This window comes from Hippocampus comes, unplaced genomic scaffold (genome assembly GCF_001891065.2).
Source record: "Hippocampus comes isolate QL1 unplaced genomic scaffold, H_comes_QL1_v1.1 scaffold7, whole genome shotgun sequence".
Taxonomy (NCBI): Eukaryota; Metazoa; Chordata; class Actinopteri; order Syngnathiformes; family Syngnathidae; genus Hippocampus; species Hippocampus comes.
Window position 1 is genome coordinate 9312915 of NW_017842060.1, and position 23907 is coordinate 9336821.

The 23907-nt window shown below is 41.1% G+C and overlaps 1 protein-coding gene across 10 annotated transcripts in view; it reads left to right on the forward strand.

The window, feature by feature from the left end:
• adgrl3.1 (adhesion G protein-coupled receptor L3.1) overlaps nt 1-23907 on the forward strand; it is a 153809-nt gene that overhangs the window by 67347 nt on the left and 62555 nt on the right. For all 10 annotated transcript variants that reach the window (XM_019862336.1, XM_019862333.1, XM_019862335.1 and 7 more), the window contains 3 exons: nt 1362-1471; nt 11200-11214; nt 12191-12979. In XM_019862336.1, coding sequence (XP_019717895.1) covers nt 1362-1471; nt 11200-11214; nt 12191-12979 — 914 coding nt within the window. The remainder of the gene's footprint in view (nt 1-1361; nt 1472-11199; nt 11215-12190; nt 12980-23907) is intronic.

A 23907-nucleotide genomic window follows, 5' to 3' on the forward strand; every position in this document is an offset into this window, starting at 1 on the left:
GGCCTAAGCATTTGAGTCCAATCAGTCGGTCTTTTCAGCCAACTTGCAATGGTGTGTGCCTCCCCGCCAACGCCACCGTACACATACGCAGTTAGACACGCGCAGTCTGCAACTTGCACTGGTGACAGGTGACCGATGATGAAGGCACCGGGGCAAGAAATTAAAAAGCAGAGATGCGAGACAAAAGAAGGGAGGGTGAGCGGCGTGAGGACCGCAGGCTATTGTTATTAGAATATGACAGACAGTGCAACAAATAGAATTTTAGACCTGTTGGAGTGCTATCATGCCAACAGAGATGCGGGCGGTCAGCAACAGACGCAAACCAGAATCCCGCATGATTTCTCATAGCCAGATAATAGTTCAGTATGTTGGACGTGAATATTGAAGTTGAAATTAAATTAGTTTTCATGCATATTTCATTATATGCAAATGATACAATGGAACTGTAGCAGAAGAGACTTGAGGCGGGTTTGACACGCTCATTAAAAATATCTCAATGGAAGAAATCGGAATGTTTTTAATGGAAATGTCGCCTGTTTGACAGGTGCACAGAGGGAAAGACTGAGGATTGGAACAGTTGTACTAATTGAAAGGAAATACTCACTAGAGGAAAGAAATACCTCCACATCCGCCTTAAAATAAGTCTTCCTCTTCATGCGCCCCAACTCGCGCACATTTTTTCTTTCAAATAGTTTTACTAATTATTTTTAAGACCAGGAGTTCCCATGGAGATGTGTGCACCGACGGTAAAACTCCCACCAGCCCACAAATCATCCTCAGTGGTGAGCAATGGCTTTGGCAAAACATTTTAATGCAAACATTTGCATTTAATAGGTCATGTTTGCCCTTTCAAAATGTTTTTTTTTCAGTGGTGACGCAACCACAAGCGTGTAAAACGCTACACCGTAGACGTGTCAATATACAAAGTGTGCTCTGCGATTTGGAACCTGTGTTAACAAGAGAGCGCAATACTTATTTTTCTCATGTCAGAGGAGGACGAGAGCCCCCCCCGCTTTGATAATTGGAATTCATTATCTGGAGTGTGTGTCAAAGCACTCTTAAAGCCATAACTTATCGTTACTGTTGCTGCACACACAGACACGCGTACGCAATCTAATGGGGTGAAAGGAGCTTGTCTTAAGCATTGTCCTTGGTGGACTATCCAAAATGTACTCCCGCGGAAACAAAAAAAAAAAGCCATTTTCTGTGCACTTTGGTCAATCTAGACGGGCTTTTCATGCAATTTGTGTGTTTACCAATGATGTTGTACTGTTTGAGTGGCTGCAATACATTTGATCTAACACTGAAGGTCTGCGTATGTTGATTTAACATGTACGCTACCTGTTTACTTCTGTGTGCAGATGCAACAACCGTACACAGTGCGCTGTGGTGGCCGGCCCAGATGTTTTCCCAGATCCGTGTCCCGGAACATACAAGTACCTGGAGGTCCAGTATGAATGTGTTCCTTACAGTAAGTATGTTTCCTTCATTACCAAAAGAGAAAATTAATGATCAATTCATATTTTTTTTAACATAAAAATGTTATATGGCAAAGAATATTAATTCTTAATTAGTTAATATCACGTTAAGACATTAAGCCTGCTTGTTTACAATCCTCGCATGAGAATGTTTTATTCCTTTCATTAGATTATGAAAATGTAACATCTTGAGGTACATGTTATATATCGCAATATGGATATTGCAATTTTCAACATTCATGTTGCATAATAAATATTTTTCCAGTATCATTGAGCCCTTATATGTATAGCATCCTGGAATGTGGACAATCAACAAACTATTCCACACAATCGACCAAATTCTGTGCAATTAGCAATGTGTTAATGCGCCCACGCCTTGTTTACGTTGCACGAGAGGTCGAACAATGTTAGAAGCGGTGCTCATGTTGCTCTGCATTTCGAAACCACCTCAAACTACTTGGACAAGATATATGACAATAGCAAACTTATTATCCAACGAATATCTCTCTGACAGTTTGGAGGTGTCGTTAATAACTTTAGAAAGGCACATTCTTGGGCACCTCAGGCACCTCGTTCCAGAATATCGAAAGTGGGTAAGGATAGATGTCACCCAAAATCCAAATATCAGTGAAATGAATGTCTGTCATAAATACTCCAGACAAATGCCCAGATCGCTTCATCAATTCATGGGAATGTGGATTTGTCATGTGCTGACGGGAAATGAGGTTGGCCTGGTGCTCGCTGGGAAAAGTCTGAGGGAAGTATGAGAAGTCAAATGATGACAGATGGCCGCATGACCTTTGACCAAGTGATAACTGACTGGGAGGTTATATCCACTGGAGTGAAACTTTCCTGGGACATGTATGAAACGTTCATTTTTTTTTTTTGTTCTTCTTTCTTCCAAATCTGGGTTCCAGCTTTCGGCTCAGCAAATGCTTGGGAGTTCAAAGGAAAGCCTTGTGGTTTGAAGACATCTATTTGTCCTTGATGTTTCCTGTCACATTTAAGCTTTGAGGGTTTGTCCAACGGCACAGATTGAACCACAACTTCTGTTTTAGTTTTATGGCGCGATTGTGAATGGATTCCATCCGTGCTTTCCTTTCTAACACAGGAGGTCTTAAAAGTAGCTCACACAGCCCAGATGGGATTGATTTTTGCCATATGTCAAAAACGAGACAACAGCACAACATCAGAGTAGGAGATTGACGTACTTTTTTGGAACAAAAACAATATCCGAAAGAACTGATTCAACATCAATTTGAATTCACATGGAGTGAGTTGGGAAGCATATTCTTCTTGTTTTTCCAAGCAGAATTTAAAACGTAATTTTGAGTGAAAAAGGATCTTTGGTAAACCATTTTCACGCCTTCAATGTCAAATTCACAATTTAAATTCACCATAACATAAGATTGTACCCCCACCCCCATACACACACACACACACACACACACACACACACACACACACACACACACACACACATTTGCAATGTTTTTTTTTATTGTTATTTATGATAAATTGTTAAGTCAAGTAATCATATAGTAAAAAAAAATCAGCCTCACTTGCTTTGTACAAAAAATTTACAATGGCGGCACACCATTAAAAACATTTCTCACAAGAACTTTGTTCGATTTTTGTACAAAAACTGATGCAATTAATTTTTTTGACATTTATTTTGTCTGTTGATTTAAATATTCACTACATTCACGAAATAATCATTATTTTCATTTAAAAAAAACAAGAAAATAACACAATATTTTAAAAGAAATACAATGGAAAAAAATTGTAATATAACAGTAAATTGTAATTTTTTTTTTTTTTTTTAATGAGAACACATTGAACTGTTAAGGTGACTTAATTTTTGTGGTTAGAATTCGGTTGCGGTCGTAATTCTTGATGTCACCATTCATGTATCGCAAAATGCACGTGTGTCCTTTGAACGTTTCTCAAAGTGCTACAGATATCAGATACTTCTTTGGAGTCTTTTTTTTTCTCAGTGAGCCTTGACACCCAAGTCCTTTCAGCGACCAAGGTGATTGCCCACTCTGAAGCATTCAATTATGTCTGGCTAAATGGCTCTTGCCTGCCGTCTAGAATGACCAGCAGATTAAATAATATGACTATCAGAGCCCTCGCTGGAGCAGATGGAAACACAACCTGATACCGCTTAATGCCCTACCATGCATGGGCGCTCGCCACACATATGCAAAGCTTTAAAAGTAGCTCTGCGGTTGTTTTTACGCTCTTCATCTTGTTCCCTTTGAATTTATCTGCTCACCCAGTGAATTGTACATTTTAGTTGCGAAGACATAACGTCAGCAAAAAATATTCCATGCAAGCATATACAAAATTTCCAGCAAAAAAAAAAAAACAATATAAAAGAAGGCTGAGGCTCATTTCCGCCTGGCCTCTTGACCTGATCATTTCAGTCAGAACAATGAACTCAAACATTCCACATAAATAATCATTGAATAACACTAAGCATCATCAAAATATCAACCTGCTTTCCGACACTTACGCAAACGTTGAAATCGAAAATTGTCCGACACACTTTCAAGTCATCATTGAGATTGTTCCATACCTTCACACCATTTAGAAATGCATTGATCTTTTGTTTTAGTCCCGGATTTTATATCTCAAGGTTTTGTTTCCCTCGGTGCTCCGAACCAAATTCCATTTTCTTGAACATATTTTCTATATGATTAAGTCGCTGAGGGTGGCACGGTGGTCGACTGGTTAGCACGTCTGCCTCACAGTGCAGAGGTGCAGGGTTCGATTCCGGCTCCGGCCTCCCTGTGTGGAATTTGAATGTTCTCCCTCATGCCTCTGTGGGTTTTCTCCGGGTACTCCGGCTTCCTCCCACATTGCAAAACCATGCATGGCAGGCTAATAGAACACTCGCATTTGTCCCGAGGTGAGCAGTATGCAGTACAGTAGCCGCAAACTGCTGTTTGGAGGCTGGGATGTCCCCCTCAACTCAGTTGTTTCACCCAAGAATACCTCTCGCAAGAGTCACTACAATGAGCCCTCGTATTGTCCCCTTCAAATATTTATGAAATCAGTTTTCCTTGAAAGGCACAATAATGTCTGAAGCTCGGAATACGATACTCCTGTCCGAAGATCCCAGCCATCTTTGATCAAGCCGCCGCGCTTGACATAGCAAATCAATGTTGTCAGCGCCTTTGTTGGCAAGATAAATTTTACGAGACATTAAACAGTGAAATATCTCCAAATTGTTGCTGTAAATCAAGACAGATCAATGGAAGAAGGCCCTTTTGTGAAATATGTGTCAGTCGACTTAAACTCACGCCTTTCAAAAACACTCGCAAACTAACGGGCGGGCATATTTACATGTAAAAGCAGATGACTTCATTCGGCGTCTCACGAAATACAACACAAGAGCTGAATCAACAATTCGGCCTTCATCAAGGTTCACAATTGATTTATTTAAATTAGAGATGGCAGAAATTCAAAGGAATGTGTTTTTCCAATCAACTGTTATTAAAAATAAAACAAATGCATTCTCCCAAAAGAAAAAAAAGCCCACACACACACACACACACACACACACACACACACACACACACACACACACACACACACACACACACACACTAGTCGAGTCTGAATTCAAAGAGCATCTGCCGATTGCAGCCAAGGACTGCACTCAATTTTGCCTGCACACAATGACTCAACATTGCTCTTCATCCAATTGACATTAATCCTAACAATCAATTAACTGATGACTAGACCGATCCCTTTGTACCGCTAAACAACCGAACTGACCCACTACTGCTCAGCTGACACCAAGCTTGAGCTTGCACAATCGCACCCGACACTGTGACGAGGGAGTGCATACCTTCCCCCTTTGCGTGCATTAAATGCAGTGGAAGGGCTCTTTTTGCAGCGTGCGATCACTTGACCCCTGGCGATCACCTCTGAAACCATCTGGTGTTCATCAGAGCTTGATTATGAGCGTCGCTCCGATGAGACGTCACTTCACGCTAGCGGGCGCGTTCCCATGGGCTTCTGAGGTTAGAGTAGCAGCAGGTACGCTCGCCCCTGTGCGGATGCCGTAAGCAAATCTCAAAGAGGGTTGTAAAACAGGTAATTACATTATGTACGGTTGAGTTTTCCGGGAAATTTGCACCATCGTGGCGACCCCCTCTTTTTTGGCTTCGAGTACATTCTCAACTCCTCATCGGTTTTCGCCGCTCTGCTGGATTTTTGGCATTTTTCCAAAGCTAAAATCGTGTGCTCTCCCTCTTTTTGGCTCGTCCTTTCTCCAGATCTCTGCGGCATGACTGTTTGACAGTTGCATGCCAATCGAGCCAACAAGCTTTGGCCACCTTTGCCAGCTCTACTGTACATAGTGGCTGGAAGCAGGGCAGGCTCGCTAATATGATCAATATGGTAGAAAATGCTACTCCGATCCAATAGCCGTGCATGGATATGCTTAATCTCCGCTACAGTACACAACACATCGCAATCAAGACATGCATTGTTTCATTCATGTTCGTCCGTGACAAACACTTGGGATCATGTCTATCCATTTTCTCATCAGCATCATCATCACATTCACACAGTGGCTCTCCAACTGCAGTCCTGATGCAATTAGCCTGCTACCGCATTTAGTGTAATCATCAGAAAATGTCAGTGATATGTTATGCAATACCCACACTGTCTATTTTAAACAATAACGATTGGCACGGAAGGAAAGCTAATTAAAAGATAAAATCACCTTCTTGTCTGTCCAATTAAAGACTTCTGTCAATTTGGACCCTTGGAAGAACTCAATCGTGATGACATGAGAAGGCCGATATATTCGTGCGACTCTGTGCGTGCGTGCGTGTGTGTGTGTGTGTGTGTGTGTGTGTGTGTGTGTGTGTGTGTGTGTGTGCATGCGCGAGCATGAGCATGTGTTCTCAAGACCATGCGAGAGAAGATGGAAAAGGAACCAAAGGAACAGAAGGAGAGCGAAGGAGGCAGAGTGACAGCCGAAACAGCGATAGAGAGAAATAGGTTAGACAGGGCCAGCAGACAAAGAGCAGAAATAGGGAATTAACTGATAAAAGACGCGTGGAGAGGTGGACAGTCTCTGTGATGGAAGAAATTGTAGAAAAGCAGGGAATGAGATGGCACAATGTCAGGTGAGGAGGAGTAGGCCGAGAAAAGAAATGAGATAATAATGAAGTAAGAACGACCAAAAAAAAAAAGAAAGAAAGAAAAAAATGCCCGTAATTGACCTTGGGCTATAGCAGGCTGATTGGAGATTAGAGATAATCGTGGTAAGGCTTCTGTCACCACTCGTCTGCGGAGGCACACACACCCACAAAACACACCAATACACGTACACGTCGGGGACACACACATTACATGCACACGCGGACACGCACGCTGTCTCTCTGCCCAGTCCGATACATCCTTAATAAAGCATAAGTTTTCAATAAAAATGGTAATTATCTTCACACCGCTGCAAAGTAAGCTGAACATTACTTTGTCTGTGTACGCGTGTGTGTGCGTGCGTGTGTGTGTGTGTGTGTGTGTGTGTGTGTGTGTGTGTGTGTGTGTGTGTGTGTGTGTGTGTGTGTGGAAGGAAAAAGAAAAGAACGGCACTGCATAAATAAACCAAGCAGTTCTTCGACACAAGAACATTCTACAAACATTAGAATTATTTTAGAATTTATCTTAACATTATTTTTTTTTAAATTATATTCTTTTAGCCCCATAAAAAAAGTAAAAATAATTAGATCACCACTTCAAACTAATACAGAGCTTCCGGACCACAAAATGAAGTGCTCCAGCCGGCTTACGCAATCCAAGAGCTGTATCAAATTTACAAATAATAACACTGGTGAATTAATTGAAAAACAAAGAAACCAAAAAAAAAAAAAAAACTGGTGAATGAGATTTTTATGCTGATTAAAACTAAAATTACCATGCTGTTTCCAAAATTGCCGTCAGTATTTTTCATGTTTTTTTTTCAATGTGGTTAAAGGAGAGCTAATTACCATTGGATCATTTTTATCGACAACTGCAAAGCAACTTGTTTGTGCAGCTCCCAATAGGTCAGTACACTCAATATCTGAAAATTGATAGATTATTTTTTTATTATTTCTGTATTTTCTCTCTCAATGTTCTGAACTCCTGTTTCAATTCCAATTTTAAGCAGAACAATGTTGTCCAAAGAAGCTTTGCCATAGCATGTGCAGTTGGAGCGGAACTTTCCATAGATGACGACATCAAGTGTTTTCTTTAGCTACAAACCAGAATCAAACATGCCTGTGCTAGCTGCATCCAACTAATGCGCTCCAATTTTGCCTCAATTGCTTTTTAATCAACAATCAGTTACACACACAAACGCACTCACACACCCACACAAACACTCGGATATAAAATTGTTAACACCTTTTCCTTGAAATTACAAGTCAGGATATCTAGAAATTGTCCTGCAATGAGCCCACTGAATGACGGTTCCGCTCATGTGGGAACACAAGAAAGAGCGATACAAAATGAACGGCATTTGTGTGACATTTGCTATGGCATTTGCTACACTTGTTGCTGACGCTCTATTTTCATTTGTGCAATGGAACCTTGGAGCAGGTACATTTCTCACGTTTTGAAGGCTACGAAAGAAGCTCAGTTGAATTGAAGTCCTTGTTCGCTGTCTCAGTTCCCATCTACAGGATGCGACCAGCAAGTGTTATATGGGCATCCGAGAGTGTGTGAGATTTGTCATTCCATGACCCCACACCTCTGTTTGCATATATCATCGGCTTTGTCCCTTCAAGAAGAAAGTGGAACTTCAGAAGTCAAATGTCACCGGAGGCCTGCATTGATTTTTTTTTTTTTCCGGTGGTGCGTTTTGCTTTATTTTTGGCTTTTTGTCCTATTTTTGTTTGCAATGCTTTCTCAAAAAGACCAAATAGTGTAACTTCAACAAATGCTGCTTCAACCAAAAGAAATGAATTGGAGCGTGAAAACGTACTTATTGTAAATTAAATAACGATTTCATTTTCAATAAAATATAAAAAAACAAACACATTTTTCTTTATGTTAAAACAAAAAAACAATTGCCTGAACAGCTCGAGGTTTACCGTACTTTCCGGACTTTCGAGTGCCCCTGATTATAAGCCGCACCCTCTACATTTTTAAAGGAATAAGCATTTTGTACACACCGCTTTCTCAAAAAGACCAAATAGTGTAACTTCAGCAAATGCTGCTTCAACCAAAAGAAATGAATGGGAGCGTGAAAACTTACTTATTGTAAATCAAATAACGATTTCATTTTCAATGAAACATAAAAAAACAAACACATTTTTCTTTATGTTAAAACAAAAAAACAATTGCCTGAACAGCTCGAGGTTTACCGTACTTTCCGGACTTTCGAGCGCCCCTGATTATAAGCCGCACCCTCTACATTTTTAAAGGAATAAGCATTTTGTCCACACATAAGCCGCACCTGTCTATAAGCCGCGAGTGCCCACGTTGTAAAATGAGATATTTAAAAAGAAAGACTGTAACGCGGCACTATTTCAAGTAATGTTTTTTTTTTCAATGAAAAAAATCCTCACTTGCCATATCACTCGGTCAACCTTTCCTTCATTCGACTTTCGACCATCTACGCTTTCATGTCAACTTTCACGACAATGTATTTCGGGAGTAATCCTTGGTGAATGCAGTGCAACCCAAAACACAGGTGAAATGTGCCCTGTCATGGCCGATTGTTTTCATTGTGAAAGATGACAGCGTCTTCCTCGACACATGTATATCAACTTGTCTCACTCTTACCTTTTATGCTTGAGCGCTCCCTAGCGGCCATTAGAAAAATCAATATATAGGCCGCTTCATTAAATGAGACGCAGAGTAGAAATCTTGTGACAAAAGTCGCGGCTTATAGTCTGGAAATTACAGTAATAATGTTGGTGTGATGGTTTGACAATGAAACATATTCATCCTAACCTATACAAAATACTTTCATCCAGACAAAGTCGACATTGACCGGGATCTCACAATGAACTGCCTTTATTCATGGTCTCTCTCTCTCTCTCTCTCTCTCTCTCTCTCACTCTCACTCTCTCAGGCTCTCTCTCTTTCTTTCTCTTTCACACACAAAACCAGTTGTTTCAAGTTTAACTCCATCTCCATCTCCATCAGAAGTTGCGCTAAGCCGCACCAGTGTCCATGCATTTTTCATGAGCTAGGGATTTAATGGTTGCATATGTGCGTGTTTGTGTCTCCATATGTTTCTGTGCGTCACGCGTGTCTGTGGGTGCTGATGAGTTTTCGCTTGAATGTGTTAAACAACGTACATCATGGACAGAAATAGATACGTCGGACCCTCGTATGATTAAAAAAAAAAAAGGGTCCCAAAGTCCTTCCAAATATTTTCCTTGAAAGCATCATCCCTGCCTCTGCTCCTCTTCTGCTCTCTGGGGAGCAGTTCCATTCAGCAGGTAGCTAACGGTCTTGAAAGACACAAGGGGAACTGCTTGCAGGATTAGGTTTCTGCTCTGTTCACAAGCCACTCATCCCCCCGAGGGACGAAGGTGGAATGGAATTCATATGTTTTAAAGGCTCTGAGCAAGTGTGCACATTTCACTGAGGGGGCGACGTGAATAACCCTCAGCCAAAGAGAGCTCTGAGGGGAGTGCTTTGAATATAATGGAGAGGGAATTGTTTTTTTGGGAATGGAGCAAAGCAGCGCAATCAGCGTGATCCCAAACATCTGAACAATCACACACACACACACACACACACACACACACACACACACACACACACACACACACACACACACACACACGGCGGAGGTGACGTGAAAAAAGCATCAACTCACCCGTCGTGCTCCGCAGACGGTTTTTAACGCTTCCATATCAGTTGGTCCACTGAAATGGAATCTCAGAAATCGACATCACTTTAGCGGTTTTGCGTTACTCTGTTGTATTCGTTTACATTAAAAGCTTGTATCCGCAATTCATTTCATTTTTCTGCATGGTCCTATTCTCCACTATAAATAAAATTTCTTGAGGCTGGCGTGTATCCTCAAATTCTCCGCACGAACAGATCCCGTTATTTTTTGCCTCCTGTCTGATCCACTTGAACAAATAAATGTCTCTGAACACATATATTTTTTCTGCCCAAATTGACGTCTCCATTTTTACACCTCGAAAAAAAAAATTGCAGATTGTACAACAAGGTAAAATATGACCTTGACTATCCAGTCGACCTCTGCTGTTCGCTAGGGGGAGGGACCGGGCCGGCCCGCGATTCGTGGAAATCTGCATACGCTTGATAGCCATTGAAATGCATTGGGATTTTTTTTCTTCACATTCCATTCCTGTTTTGACCAATTGATGGACATTATCACCACCCTGTCACAAGCATTTGTACAAATAACACTCCTTTGTCGGTGAGTGTCTGAGGCACTCAGGGACGCTGTATCTCAAATATGTGAGAGCATAACACGAGAGCTGTCAGATCACTTCCAGGTTGTAGCACAGCCGCCTCCTTTGTGTAATCTTATTAGACATGCCACATGGAGAGCCTCCTTGCACTTTCACAAGGTTAGGTTGAAATATGACGACGATTATAAAGATTGGAGATTTTATTATCAATCACGATTTCCTTATTATTGCTTCATTAATCAATTTTTGTCTCTTGTCCTTCTTTCTTTCTTTCTTTTCCCTGTCTGTTCAACTTTCATCAATGGCCCCGGCAGAGGTGGAACAAAAAGGTAAGCCCAACATGCGCAGTCCATGTTCTTAAATAGCATTGTGGGCCTTATGGTCAAAGCCCATCCATCTCATTGTCATTGAGGGTATATTAAGACAGCCTGATCTCAGCATGTCGAGGCAATTTCGAAACACTGGTTCTCATTAGATGCACTTCATATTATCCATGGTATCGGGTAGAACGTCACTTAACTAAACCCTCCAAGGGTCAAGCACATTTTTATGATGAGCCCAATGAATAGAGGATTGCTTTGACATTTAATATTTCACATTCTTCCTGCGTGATATGAAAATGACGCCAGTGCTTTGAATACCCAATCAGAGTTCAATTAATATTCCCAGTCGGTTGCACACGATCTGGAATCATATTTTCGAGAAGAACTGGAAAACCGCAATGAGCAGCTAGCTTGTCTTATTCTGGTTCAGGTTTCTATCTACTGTACTGTATAGTCTGTGCGTACAAAGGGGACGCATTCAAGTTACTGAAGTCCCGATGACTCTGGACACACTTGACCACCCACAATTCACTGCATCGCCCACATTGCTCATAAAACATGACCTCAGTATTCCAAGATGGGAATACCAAACACAGAGCGGGAAATTAATTGTCGCAGCAATTGCAGAAACAGCAGGGAGGGGAAAAAAAAACTTGACAGAAAGAGAAAGGCAGGAAGAAAGAACCATGCAACTAATGAGGAGTTGGAATGGGAGGGAAAGTGGGACTTTGAGAAAGGGGGGAGGGATTGGGGGGTGAGCAAATGTGCCCATTTTGTCCTTGCTACAATATGCTGGTATTATCTGTTGCTGTGCTCTGCAATCATCGTGGCTCATCACAACACAATCTCAGCCAAGTTGAAACCCAACGTAAAATTAATTATAAAAAGTCAGGCTCGTTGACATTTTACATTTTATGGGTCAATTAAAAAAATCCAAAAAAAAAAAACCCAGAATGTAAATATGGTGTTATTCATCCTTTAGTGTTTCTCTGCCCGGGGATCCTGCGAGGAGTGTACCAAAGTGAACATCTCTTTGAATCCGACCACCAATCCGGCGCCTGGTGCAAGGACCCACTGCAGGCCTCAGACAAGATTTACTACATGCCCTGGACACCATACCGCACAGACACATTGACTGAGTACTCATCCAAGGAAGACTTCATCGCAGGCCGGCCAACCACGACATACAAACTGCCACATCGTGTGGACGGGACCGGCTTTGTCGTTTATGACGGCGCGCTGTTCTTCAACAAAGAGCGCACGCGCAACATTGTCAAGTTTGACCTCCGCACACGTATCAAAAGCGGTGAGGCCATCATTGCCAATGCTAACTATCATGACACCTCCCCTTACCGCTGGGGGGGCAAGTCGGACATTGACTTGGCAGTGGATGAGAACGGGCTCTGGGTGATCTATGCAACCGAGCAGAACAACGGGCGTGTTGTGGTGAGCCAGCTAAACCCTTACACCCTACGCATCGAAGGCTCCTGGGACACAAGCTATGACAAACGCTCCGCTTCCAATGCCTTCATGATCTGCGGCGTTCTGTACGTCGTCAAGACTGTCTATGAAGATGATGACAACGAAGGGACTGGGAATAAGATTGACTACATGTACAACACAGACAAGAGCAAAGAGACGAGTATAAACATCCCGTTCCCCAACTCATATCAGTACATCGCTGCAGTGGATTACAACCCAAGAGACAACCTCCTCTACGTATGGAATAACTATCATGTGGTCAAGTACTCACTCGACTTCGGCAACAACGGTGAGTTCCAAATCCAAATTCCAGCACTTTCCGTGCTGAGCTTTCATCATTATACCAAGGTATTGTACATCCAATGAGAAATTAGTCAGTGGGAAGGCTGTCTTATTTTCTTAATAATAGCAGTACCTTGGCATTTTTGTAATGACTCTAATCATTTTAATGCCAATTGCTTTTTCTGTCATGACATATGGGATACTCACATTCACTAATCTGATGCCAATAATGAAATTCTGAAAAATACCATAAAGAGGATGGGGGGAAAAAAATCACCATCTGTGCATAAATAGTTCTTAATTATGACTCCCTCCATCACCCCATTCGTGGTATCTGCATTTTTAGTGATTAAAGAAAAAACATGAATACTTTTAAAGTTGGATACCACTGCCTTCTTTGATCCGAATCAAAAAGCTAGTTGAAAGAAAATATGCATGTTTTGCTGATCTTTGTGTGGTTAACAAGGCTCATGAAACAACTCAACACCTTGAAAGTGCTCGATTATAGCTCAGATGTCAAATGATGAGTCATATTATACAGTACAGTGACATACGGAAGTGCAGTATTTTCTTTTTTTGATGTAGGGGGAGTGATAATGGTAGTCAGTCAGTATTCACTGTGAGCGAACAAAAATTATGTTTTTTTCCCCCCCCCGGAGTTCTTCAATCTGCGGCAACGCTACCCTTTGTTGACCGTACCTTTCGCAAACTTTGAAATTTTTTTTCAGAACATACCTCTAAAAATAAAGTACAACGCAAGCGTATACCTGCTAATGTGGTGTAAACAATTTTGACTTGGCTATGTCGTTCAATCGTACTGCGAAGTCCTTTGAACGTCCTACAAAGTGGTTCGACCGTATTGATAAAGTAGTTCCAACGTATTGATAAAATGTAAGCCAACTGCTAAAAACCTAGCATTTTTTTCGTCATACTACACGGAATTGTACAGAAGCGTGGAAATGTTAAAAACTGAAGGATATTCCCATTACTTTTGATTTTTGACACTAACAATTTAATGATGCAGGAAACAACATTCAGAATTTTCTGTAAACAATTATGACTGATTTAATTATCACTGTTGGTGAGCTTCATCCTGTCCAGCTGTGAAGTGACTGCAGTGCACCATTCACACTTGTGCAAGTCAATACCCCGCATTCATATTTTTAGCATTTAGCCTACATTTTACCGATACGTGCGAACGACTTTACCAATACAATCCAAGTAATTTATCTATACATCCAAACAACATTGGAGTGTGTTTGAACAATTTTATCAATACCTTCAAATGACTTTAACAAGACATTCGAACGGATTTTCAATATGTTTGACAGATATAGCCCAGTCAACACTGTTTACGCCACAATGATGTTTCAACGCTTCCATATAATAGTACACTAGTATCGTTTTAATTGTGAGTATTAGCATGCGAACAATAACAACATTTAGCGCACAATTGTTAGCGATACGATTCAAGCCTAAAGTGAAAACGTTTACTGAAGTATTGCTAAATTCATGTTGTCCAGTGATTTAGTTGCAATTAGGAGACGAAAGAAATAGATTGACAGTGAGAATTATAGTAATTGTTTCAAAAACACTTGAGTCAAATATTTACATGAGCATAATCTTAATCGATGCAGCTATGGCTCATGTGGTGTTAGCTCCTTCTTGTAGGCTTCTGTAGTACCAACTGCTTTTGCATTCACATTCCAGATAATGTACAGTGTTATTGTTATATCACATTTTATACCCTATTCACTCATTTTGGTGCAACAAAGCAGCTGTTCGATTCGCGTTATTGATTTGTTGTCTTATTGCTACCAGACACCACTGACAATGAGCCACCTACGCACAATACATTGTTTTGGGCTCTGGTGTGGGAAGAGGTTCAGTCTCTGTTGGTTCAAAGTTTAGCTAACAAAACAAACAGGCAAATATTAATATGCAGCTGTTTGGTTTAAAATATGCATGCATACGTTACCCATCTAATCGGATGGATGACCTAGACGAACCAGGTTGTTTTTGTGAGAGTTTGCGCTCAAGTTGCATCAAGTTGAGAGATCACTTTATACTCTGAAGTAATGTGATGTTTGAACCAACTCTTCTCTCCTCTGGACACATAATTGTATAAGCCTGAGGCCATAAGTACTATTTTCCAAGTTTAATCTTCTCTCAACCCTTTCAATGGAGTCTTCAAGACAGTCTGGCTGTGTGTCTTATTAAATGTTGTCTGAATTAACACGTGCACTTACATGCAGTTAAGGGGGGTCAGCAGAGCGAATTACAGAGAAAAGCGGCATCAAACTTGGTTTATACCGATCAGCGCTGTAAAAATGTGCGATCGTGTGCATCACGCGTGTGTAATGTAGTTATCCTATTCCAATCCTATTCATGATTGCGCATGCATGTTTATCGGTGTACACTTGAGTGTGATCATTGTCATAATGGAGCTCTGAGTGTGTCAGGAGGCTCTAAAGAGGAGATCAATGGGGATTCAATGCAGAGAATGACCTCCAATGCACATCAACAAGCCATACTGCTGACCAGCGAGAGATAAATACATACAATCAATGAGGCCTCGCTGCTTTACTCTGCGCCTCCCTGGATGCCATCACTCAATGAAGAAAAGGAATAAATTAGCTAGCTCAACTGCATGATTTTCTCATTGCGGGAAAATCAGGTGACAAGTAAGCCTCTTTGACAGAGTTCCCTCAATATCGCTGCATTAGAGCCGTAACTCTCAATTCAACTCAATTTCATTTGTAGAGCATTAAAAAAAAAAAAAAAGAAACGACTGTAGCTGAAAAAAAATATCAGAGCACATAATATTATTCCTACTACTACCAATAAAATATTCCTTTTGCATAATGACATATCTCTTTAAAAACATAAAACCAGTCAGTGACATTGAAACACTTTTCCAGTTCCTCTCTTCTTGGTCTTTCAACCAAACTGTCGAAATCCTTTTTGGCTAGCTGCTGGTCCACCAGCAGTCTGTTGGTGCTTGATATTTTTGTAGACTGGCATTGCTAGAGATGGGCATTGCACTTTGTAGGAATGAACACAGCCGATTTAAGATGGCCAATCCAAGCGACTCCTCTCATTCCCTTTAAATTCATGGCGGAAACATAACGGACTCACTCCCTGGAGTCCGTGCAGGAGATTTATAAGTAACTGCAAGAAAACCTCCATTTGCGGATGATGTCAAATTGGCCGCTGTGAAGTGGCTACTTGGACACACACACCAGTTGTGCTACGGGCAGGGGGGGTTAAAACTATATTAAAGATGATAACAACAATGCATCAGCGGCGCACAGAATCTGTCTGCCTGCGCCTGGATCAAATCTACCAAAATCGCATTGCACCACCTGCGCCACAACTTAAACCTGGTTTCATCTGGTCTAAAGTCTCCTCCACTTTCTATCACCAAATTGTCAGGTGTTCCGGGGGAAGTCTAATAGAAAACACCCTCTTGTCCGTCAAAATGTATTTCAAGGCGCCGCCCGGTCTGCCAAATTCTCAAACATGATGAAGTAGATTTGCCCTGGCAACAAAATGAAGATGTGGCAGTTTTTTTTTTGTTTGTTTTTTACGCCAAACGCACATGCGCCTGTCTATGAAAATAGGGCAACGTATTTATATGTCTTTGTAGACTCTACACATTCAGTCCCAGGTACTTATTTACATTTTTTTTAAAACTTTTTTTTTTTTCCAAGACGTAGATTAAAAAAGGATCTGAAAAGGTCTGGTACTGATTAATGTTGTGTTAAGCTGTTCGTAGATGAGTGACAGGAACATGATTAAAGCCTCTTCCGGCCAGTATGAAGGCGCCGGGAGGCTGAAATCACTCGCGTTGAATGTAGCGGCTGATGGTTGATGGAAACAAACAACTGCAGTTTTCTCACTGCCGTTTATTTGTTTGTTGGCAAGCGACCTCACTTTCCCCATTATGATCTATCAAAGGAATGGTTCAAATCGCCCGTCCCAGTCCTCTCTCTCATTTGACTTTACTTTGAGTGCCGCCTCTTTCTCCTGTTCACATCTCCGAGATACATTCTTTGCTGGGAGTAAGCCAGATATCTCTTGTTAGAGGCAAGGCAGTAGCTCGTCGGGGTTGTAGGCGAAGCATCGTAAACAAGAGGGAAATACGTTCCAAGAAAGTGAGTTGGAACTGCTGCAACAAGTCGCTGTCGGTCAGATAACAACTTCAACAAAGTGTTTTTTATCGACCACCTAGTGAAGTGAGATAATGCCGCAACTGTGTGCGCTGTCACACTCAACGTGGATCCATCAGAAAATTACTCGTGTAACGACGTGGTTATGTTGGATTTTCTCCCCTTTTTGTGGATCTTGATTAATTTTTTTTTTTTCTAATATTATGAATATATAGTCGAAGCTAAGAGCAGTCAAATTGACACTGTTCTAGTTTTTGGTGTATTCCTACATTCCCATATTCAGGCCAGAGTTATGTTGGATTTTCTCCCCTTTTTGTGGAGTTTGATTAATTATTTTTTTTCTAATATTATGAATTATATAGTCGAAGCTAAGAGCAGTCAAATTGACACCGTTCTAGTTTTGGTGTATTCCTACATTCCCATATTCAGGCCAGGAAGCAGGCCAAGGAAAAGGGGCCATGTGAAGGTTTCCATGTCATTACTGATTTGGCTCCACTTTTGTCTTGCCTCGTATGGATTTCTTTGACATGTCAAACAAGACAAAATGTGGGGCCATGAAAAGAAAATGAAAAAAAAAGTCTTTTTTTTTTCTTTTTTTTTTAACAGTTGAGGACACTGTTTCTGAAGGACGACTTTCAAATGCAACTTTTCAAATTATCGCCATCATAAAACAGACAAAAAGCACTGCGGGGAAGTGAAGGTTAAGATTTTAGATTGATTCATGAAAGGTATGAATTTATCCACCCCTTTAATGGAGCAATCTCACACTCTCACTCGCTCAAATACATTCAGCTGCTCAATAATGTCAAGTTGTCATTCACCTTTTTCAAGTGAGATTCACAAACCTGAAACATCATCGGTGACAACCATTTTTATTTCAGTTGTTTTGTCAGCTGCGCATTCTGACCTGCTTTGACGAAACAGACTTTCTGATTTTCGTTTGATTATGCTTGAACAAGGAAACAGTTCTTCGAAGCAGGGAAGCTTGCGGTACGCAGAATACTTCACCCAGCTCTGGCCCCTCTGCTGGATTCTGGTACTGCATGTCACGAACATGACTTTTTTTTGTTTGTTTGTTTTGTAAACTAAAATACTATTTCAGAGCTTTTCAGATCGGTGGCTTAAGCTAAAGCAGTTATTCCCTAGCTCCGAGCCCTGCCATATGATATGTGATGATCAAGCTGTTTTGCTTTAAAAGTTGAAGATAATCCTCCATGAGAAGATCCCTTATCTATCTCCAGAGGGGAAATTCAAGATAGGTTCACTAAACGGTATGTTTGAATGGAGAAATTTTCTGCGAGGCCATCTGTGGGTTTGCTCTTGAGCGGACTACCATTTTTAACAATTCGGTCACCTGTCCTCATTTCTTTTCCCCTCCCAATTACCTTAGGTGAAGCGGATTTTCCAAAACGTTATCGAAGTTTGATCATCAGAAGCTTGAACTCATCACTCAGAAGGGATGACCATTTGAATGAATTTATTGGATTGACAACAGAGAAAAATAATGATAAATCAACGTTGCGTCCGAGTTGCCCCAGTCTAGATTTCCTAGAGTGAGTGTGCCTGGAATAAAATATATCTGATATGGAAGTCACTTATTCAGAACCAAATTATGAACAATCAATTCCACACAATTTAAATAATTGACAGCGTTACAAACTGAATGCTCGACACATCTCACCAACCTTCCAAAGTGTTTTACTTTAGTCAAAATGTTTCTGCTTGCTTGAAGAAAACTTTTCAATTGTTTTGCTAAGTCTTACTTTGTTGTATGTCGTTTCTTCTAGGAAGAGAGAGTGAGTCTTTAAAACTCTCATCAATATTCAACCAGCTTACCTCCGATACAGCAGCACAGTTTGGAGAAAAGAAAAAAAGACACTCTTGTAAGGTTTCCTTTAAGAATCAGACTTTGAATATCACAGGCAAGGAATCTTCTCAGGCTAAGCAAAAGCTGACACATAAATACCCCCATGTAATGCGCCACATTGACACAGTAGGCAGTGGAAATTTGGCTTTTTGAAATGCATATACTTTTTTTTCTCTTGGCACTTGAGAAGAAAGTGAACCGTCGCGTTTTTGTCCCACGTCTATTTGTGTTTCGTCTTTGTTGAGACCCCGTTCTCTCACTCGTCATCGTGCACACAAACACTCACAATGGCAGGAATCTCAACATTTCCCCTTCCCTTATTCATACATCTTTCTTTTAGTCAGCCCTGTTTTTCTCTTGCTTTTCTCCTTATCTCCTGCTTAATCTGCCCTCTTTTTTTCTCTTGCGGGCTCTTTTCCGGATCACATTGGATCGTCCTTAGATGTATATACTATTAAGGTTGTGCAGATGAATGTCTAAAGTCAAAGTCACTTGTCGACTTTGCCCTTCTCTCCCACCCTGCATTCCCGAATATTCCCATGCAAACTTCACAAATATTCCCATGCAAACTTCACGACTGTTTATGGACTTGTTTCATCACGTCTTCTTACATGCATATTGTAGAGGCCGAGCCTACGCAACCAGCATGGCGCAGATGAAACATTTGAATAATTTAACACATCCACTCTGCTTTGCTTTGCTCTTTCGAAAGTTTTTTTTTTCTCCTTTCTCCCCAACAAAGTCGCAAACGTAATTCATGTTGCCTCTGCATCCATTCCCAGATTTGTTTCGCTCGTTTTGCCGCATCCTGCTTTACAGTGTTATGCTCATCATTTCTATTTAAGCTCTGGTGACAGTAGCCGCTTGGATAGTATGCGCATGAATTTAAAAAGGAAGGCAATAGGGATGTGTGCCTGTGTAGTACAATATATGGCATATAAGATAAGAAAACCTTCATTTGTCTCCCAATGGACAACCCCCCCCCCCCAAAAAAAAAAACGATATGTCCATGTCACCCATTGTCCTTGCTTTCCCAGCCCCTCAGGACCTCCCAAGGGAATACCGAGTGCGGGTTAGCTAGCGTGGCTAAACACTGTCCTTCAATGTAGCAGATTTACTTCTCACAAATCCTCGTCTCCATGGCAAAATAGCAACACTTCTAACAAGTTTTGTTGTCACTAAAGGAGGACACGGACCTAAGCATGCAATGGACCGAGCAAGGAGAGAAAAGACAGAGAAGCCATGCTAACCGCTAAGCCACTGTGAAACGCAGAGTCGTGAAACAGCGCAATAAGTACTTTGGTGGTACAGTACACTTTTCACAAGTCTGTTGAAACCATATGACAGTGGAGGGTAAAAAAATCATAAATTGGAAATAAAGTTAAATTGTTTCGAGAGAAAATTATGTCCAGAAAAATATGTGCACAGGTCCAAAAAAATGGAAATTAATTATGTTTCTGCATAAGTCAGCTAACAGGAGGAGCCTACGATGTCAAAATTATATTATCGTATCTTAAATATCACTGTCAGCAATGTTATTTATTTGGTTCCAAGTTAGAGTGATAAATAGTTATTGTCATGTTATGAGGTGGTGGTGGACCCCAAAAAAGCAGGCAGGAGGGAGGAGCAAACTGTATTAAAACACAGAGAAAACTAAATCCTAAACAAAACAAAGTCCTGAAAACAAAAAGAATCCAAAGTAGCAAACCAAAACCATGACTGAAGCAAAAACTATCAATAACCGAAACACGACCAGAACAAACATGACAGCAGCAAACAAACAAACCAACAAACAATGACCCGACACCGAGTGGTCGTGCCGGGAGTCCTTTTAAAGCAATAATTACATAACGACCAACAGGTGTGCAGCTGCAGGGAGAGCCCTACAGTGCCACCTGTTGGTCCCAAACAGAATCATGACAGTTATTTTGCATTTGGAGATTGATACAATAAGCCATGTTGCCTAGCCACATAAGGCAATAGCCAAAGCGCCTACTTAATTAGCAATGGACTGTTTGATACACTGACTGACTGATTTACTGACTTACATACCGATCTAATGACCTACACAGCTTCCGTGTCGCTTAAGCACTAATTTCCTTACTGACCTACCGACAGTATCTACAGGCTTACACACTTAACAATTCACATCCTCATTTACTTCCATCTTGATATTTACTTATTTTCACACCTATCTACTTACTGACTTACAGGTACCTATTTACCAGCCTAAATACTTTTCCAACTACTGACTAAAAATACACGTTATTTTGTCTTTTTTCACCTGTTCCTTAGACTTTGGTGAAAATGTGACTTTGTATTATGTATTTCAATTGCTGATGGTTTCAATAAACTTTGTTTCCTCACCACCGTACCACAGCCTGATTACAATGTTGCGGTCAGAGATGACGTCTTGAAGCAAAAAAAAAAAAAACAACAACAACAACAAAAACCTCAGTATTTCGCATGAATGTTCAAAGTGTCATCCTCAATCATAGAGAGTAATCAAATTTTGGTGTTATATCATTGTATTTAATAGATGGTCATACAGAGGTGATCTCGACTTGGCCCTTCTCGCCACTCCGTCAGTTAGCGGTAATTTAAAAGTTCACCTCCCAACCTCGAATGGCTGAGATCACAGTGTCCCATTTCCTTGGGAAGTCAAGCATGGAGTATCTATTGTCTTAACCCTCGGCCATTTATTTACTCCCTTCGTGGCCTCTCTCGTCTCCTCTGCTCTCTTCTGCTGTTCTACCTCTTCCCCATCTCTCCTCTCCTGCTGTCGTTCACTCCCCTCCACCCCACCATTCCACCTCTCCTTCCTGATTGCAATCAGCCGGTAGGGATAAGCATGGCAGGAAATGTTGGAAACAAGCTTAAGTGGAGAGAATAACACCGTTTTATGGCTGGAGTGGAGAACCCTCTTTCACCACATCACTGATTACGCTGAGCCTCAGCACACACCAGTTTGTGTGTGTGCGCCGGTGTGTCCTTGAGCTGCTACTGCTGACTTCTTTTTCATCCAAAGTGTTGTGGGGGAGTGGAGGATGGGGGGTGGGGGGGGTGGGATGGGGGGCTACATTTTAACGTGATAAATCATATTTTGAGAACATTTGTGAATCTTGTTAAATCTAAACTTTACCAACTTGCAAAGTGTGATATCACAATCTTACACCTTAATACTGCTGCTCTCACTTCTCTCCTAAGGGGCATTGATGCCACACTCACTCTCCTCTCCTCATGTCTTCCACTTGCATTCATCGCTTCTCTCTCTGCTTTTTCACTCCCCGCCTCATCCTCGCCTCTACTAAACAGATTATGACACAGTCTCCTCACCAGAGACTTTGGTTTAGAAAGCCTGCAACACCTGTTCTTTGCCTGCGGTGTGTGTCCTTATCGATTGAAAGGACCCTGCCAGGCCGTCTGTGTGTTTTTGGCTTCCACGCCGCTTTTCCGTCTACCCAGACTGACTTATCCAGAACACCACCAGGGTGGAAGGGAGACCCAGAGTTTTGCAAGAAGTGAATCCACGCGTATACTCAAGTATTACTCAAAACCCCCAAAAATTACAGCCGGCGACTATTATTATTATTATTATTATTATTATTAAGTATTTATTATTATTAGTTTTTTTTTTATTAACCTCATGGGGACTATCGTCGAGGAATAAGCATGCCTTAAAGTCGTCAGCCATATGAATTTTTTGAGAAGACCCGCCCTCTCATGTGTGTCTTGACCAAGCAGACTGAAAATGCTCCGTAAGCACCTCATTAAATAAACGGGCCGAATCCAAATGGCATTTCATTCATATTCACAAGGGCGGTGTTATACTTTTGCCATTCCGCACAAGTGTCATGTAAACACTTTAATCAGAATATCCAAGCTGTGCCCTGTCTGCGCATGCTCTGTCTTGACGGAAATGAGTAGATGGAGTTGTACACGCACGATAAAATGGCAGCCACATTGAGCTCTTCTGCAATGAGAGAAATTGTTTAAATGGACTTGTGACTTGTTTTTATCATCATGTTGCTTTAATAAAATTGTTGAAACAATCACACAACAATCAGTGTGAGTCCAACCAAAACTGTAGACCTTAGCCAATCAGAGGCAGAGTAGGCCAAGTCTTGCCTAGTAGTCAAGCAACAATAAAACTTGATATCATCTGTGTAGTTTAGAAAATGGAAGTGAAATTCATTCAACACAGTGAAAACAGCATTCATTGAAAAAGGTGTTTGACCTCTTCACCCACAAATAATGATAACCTGTAACCTGATGAGCTGTCCACTGGAGTAACCGCTGTGCCTGAAAGGGTTAAAAAAAAAAAATAAACGCGCTGGGCATAGAGATGAAAAGCCTTTCGGAAGTTGGTGCCACAAATTGAAGGAGCCAGGTGATAGCTTCGACAGCCTGCGCTCAAGAAAGTTGGTGTTCGGCAGCAGCGCGATGAAAGTGCTTGTTAGCCAAGAAAAGAACCTCAGCCACAAAGCTTTGATTCATGCTCTCAATCGTACGAGTACATTGCGGCGACGTACATCTACGGCTGCCACAGCAACTTCAATGACTGACCGTGAACATCAAATACACGTGCACATTCAGAGCCAAACAGGAATGGTCATATAAAATTGTGTAGCCTCTGGTCAAACTTTGCGTTCAACTTTTCAAAGACAAACAAGCATTTATGGAACTGTCTATATGAAGTTAATTTACATTAAACATAACTCGGAAGACATTTTAAAAGATACAATGAAAACTATCGAAGCCACATTCTTTGTGACAACCAGAACACAATTGCGTTCGATGTGAACTTTTTGAACATGTCATTATCATGCCTATCAGACTGTTCCTTTTCCTTCTCAGGTAGAGTACAAATATATATATATATATATATATATATAT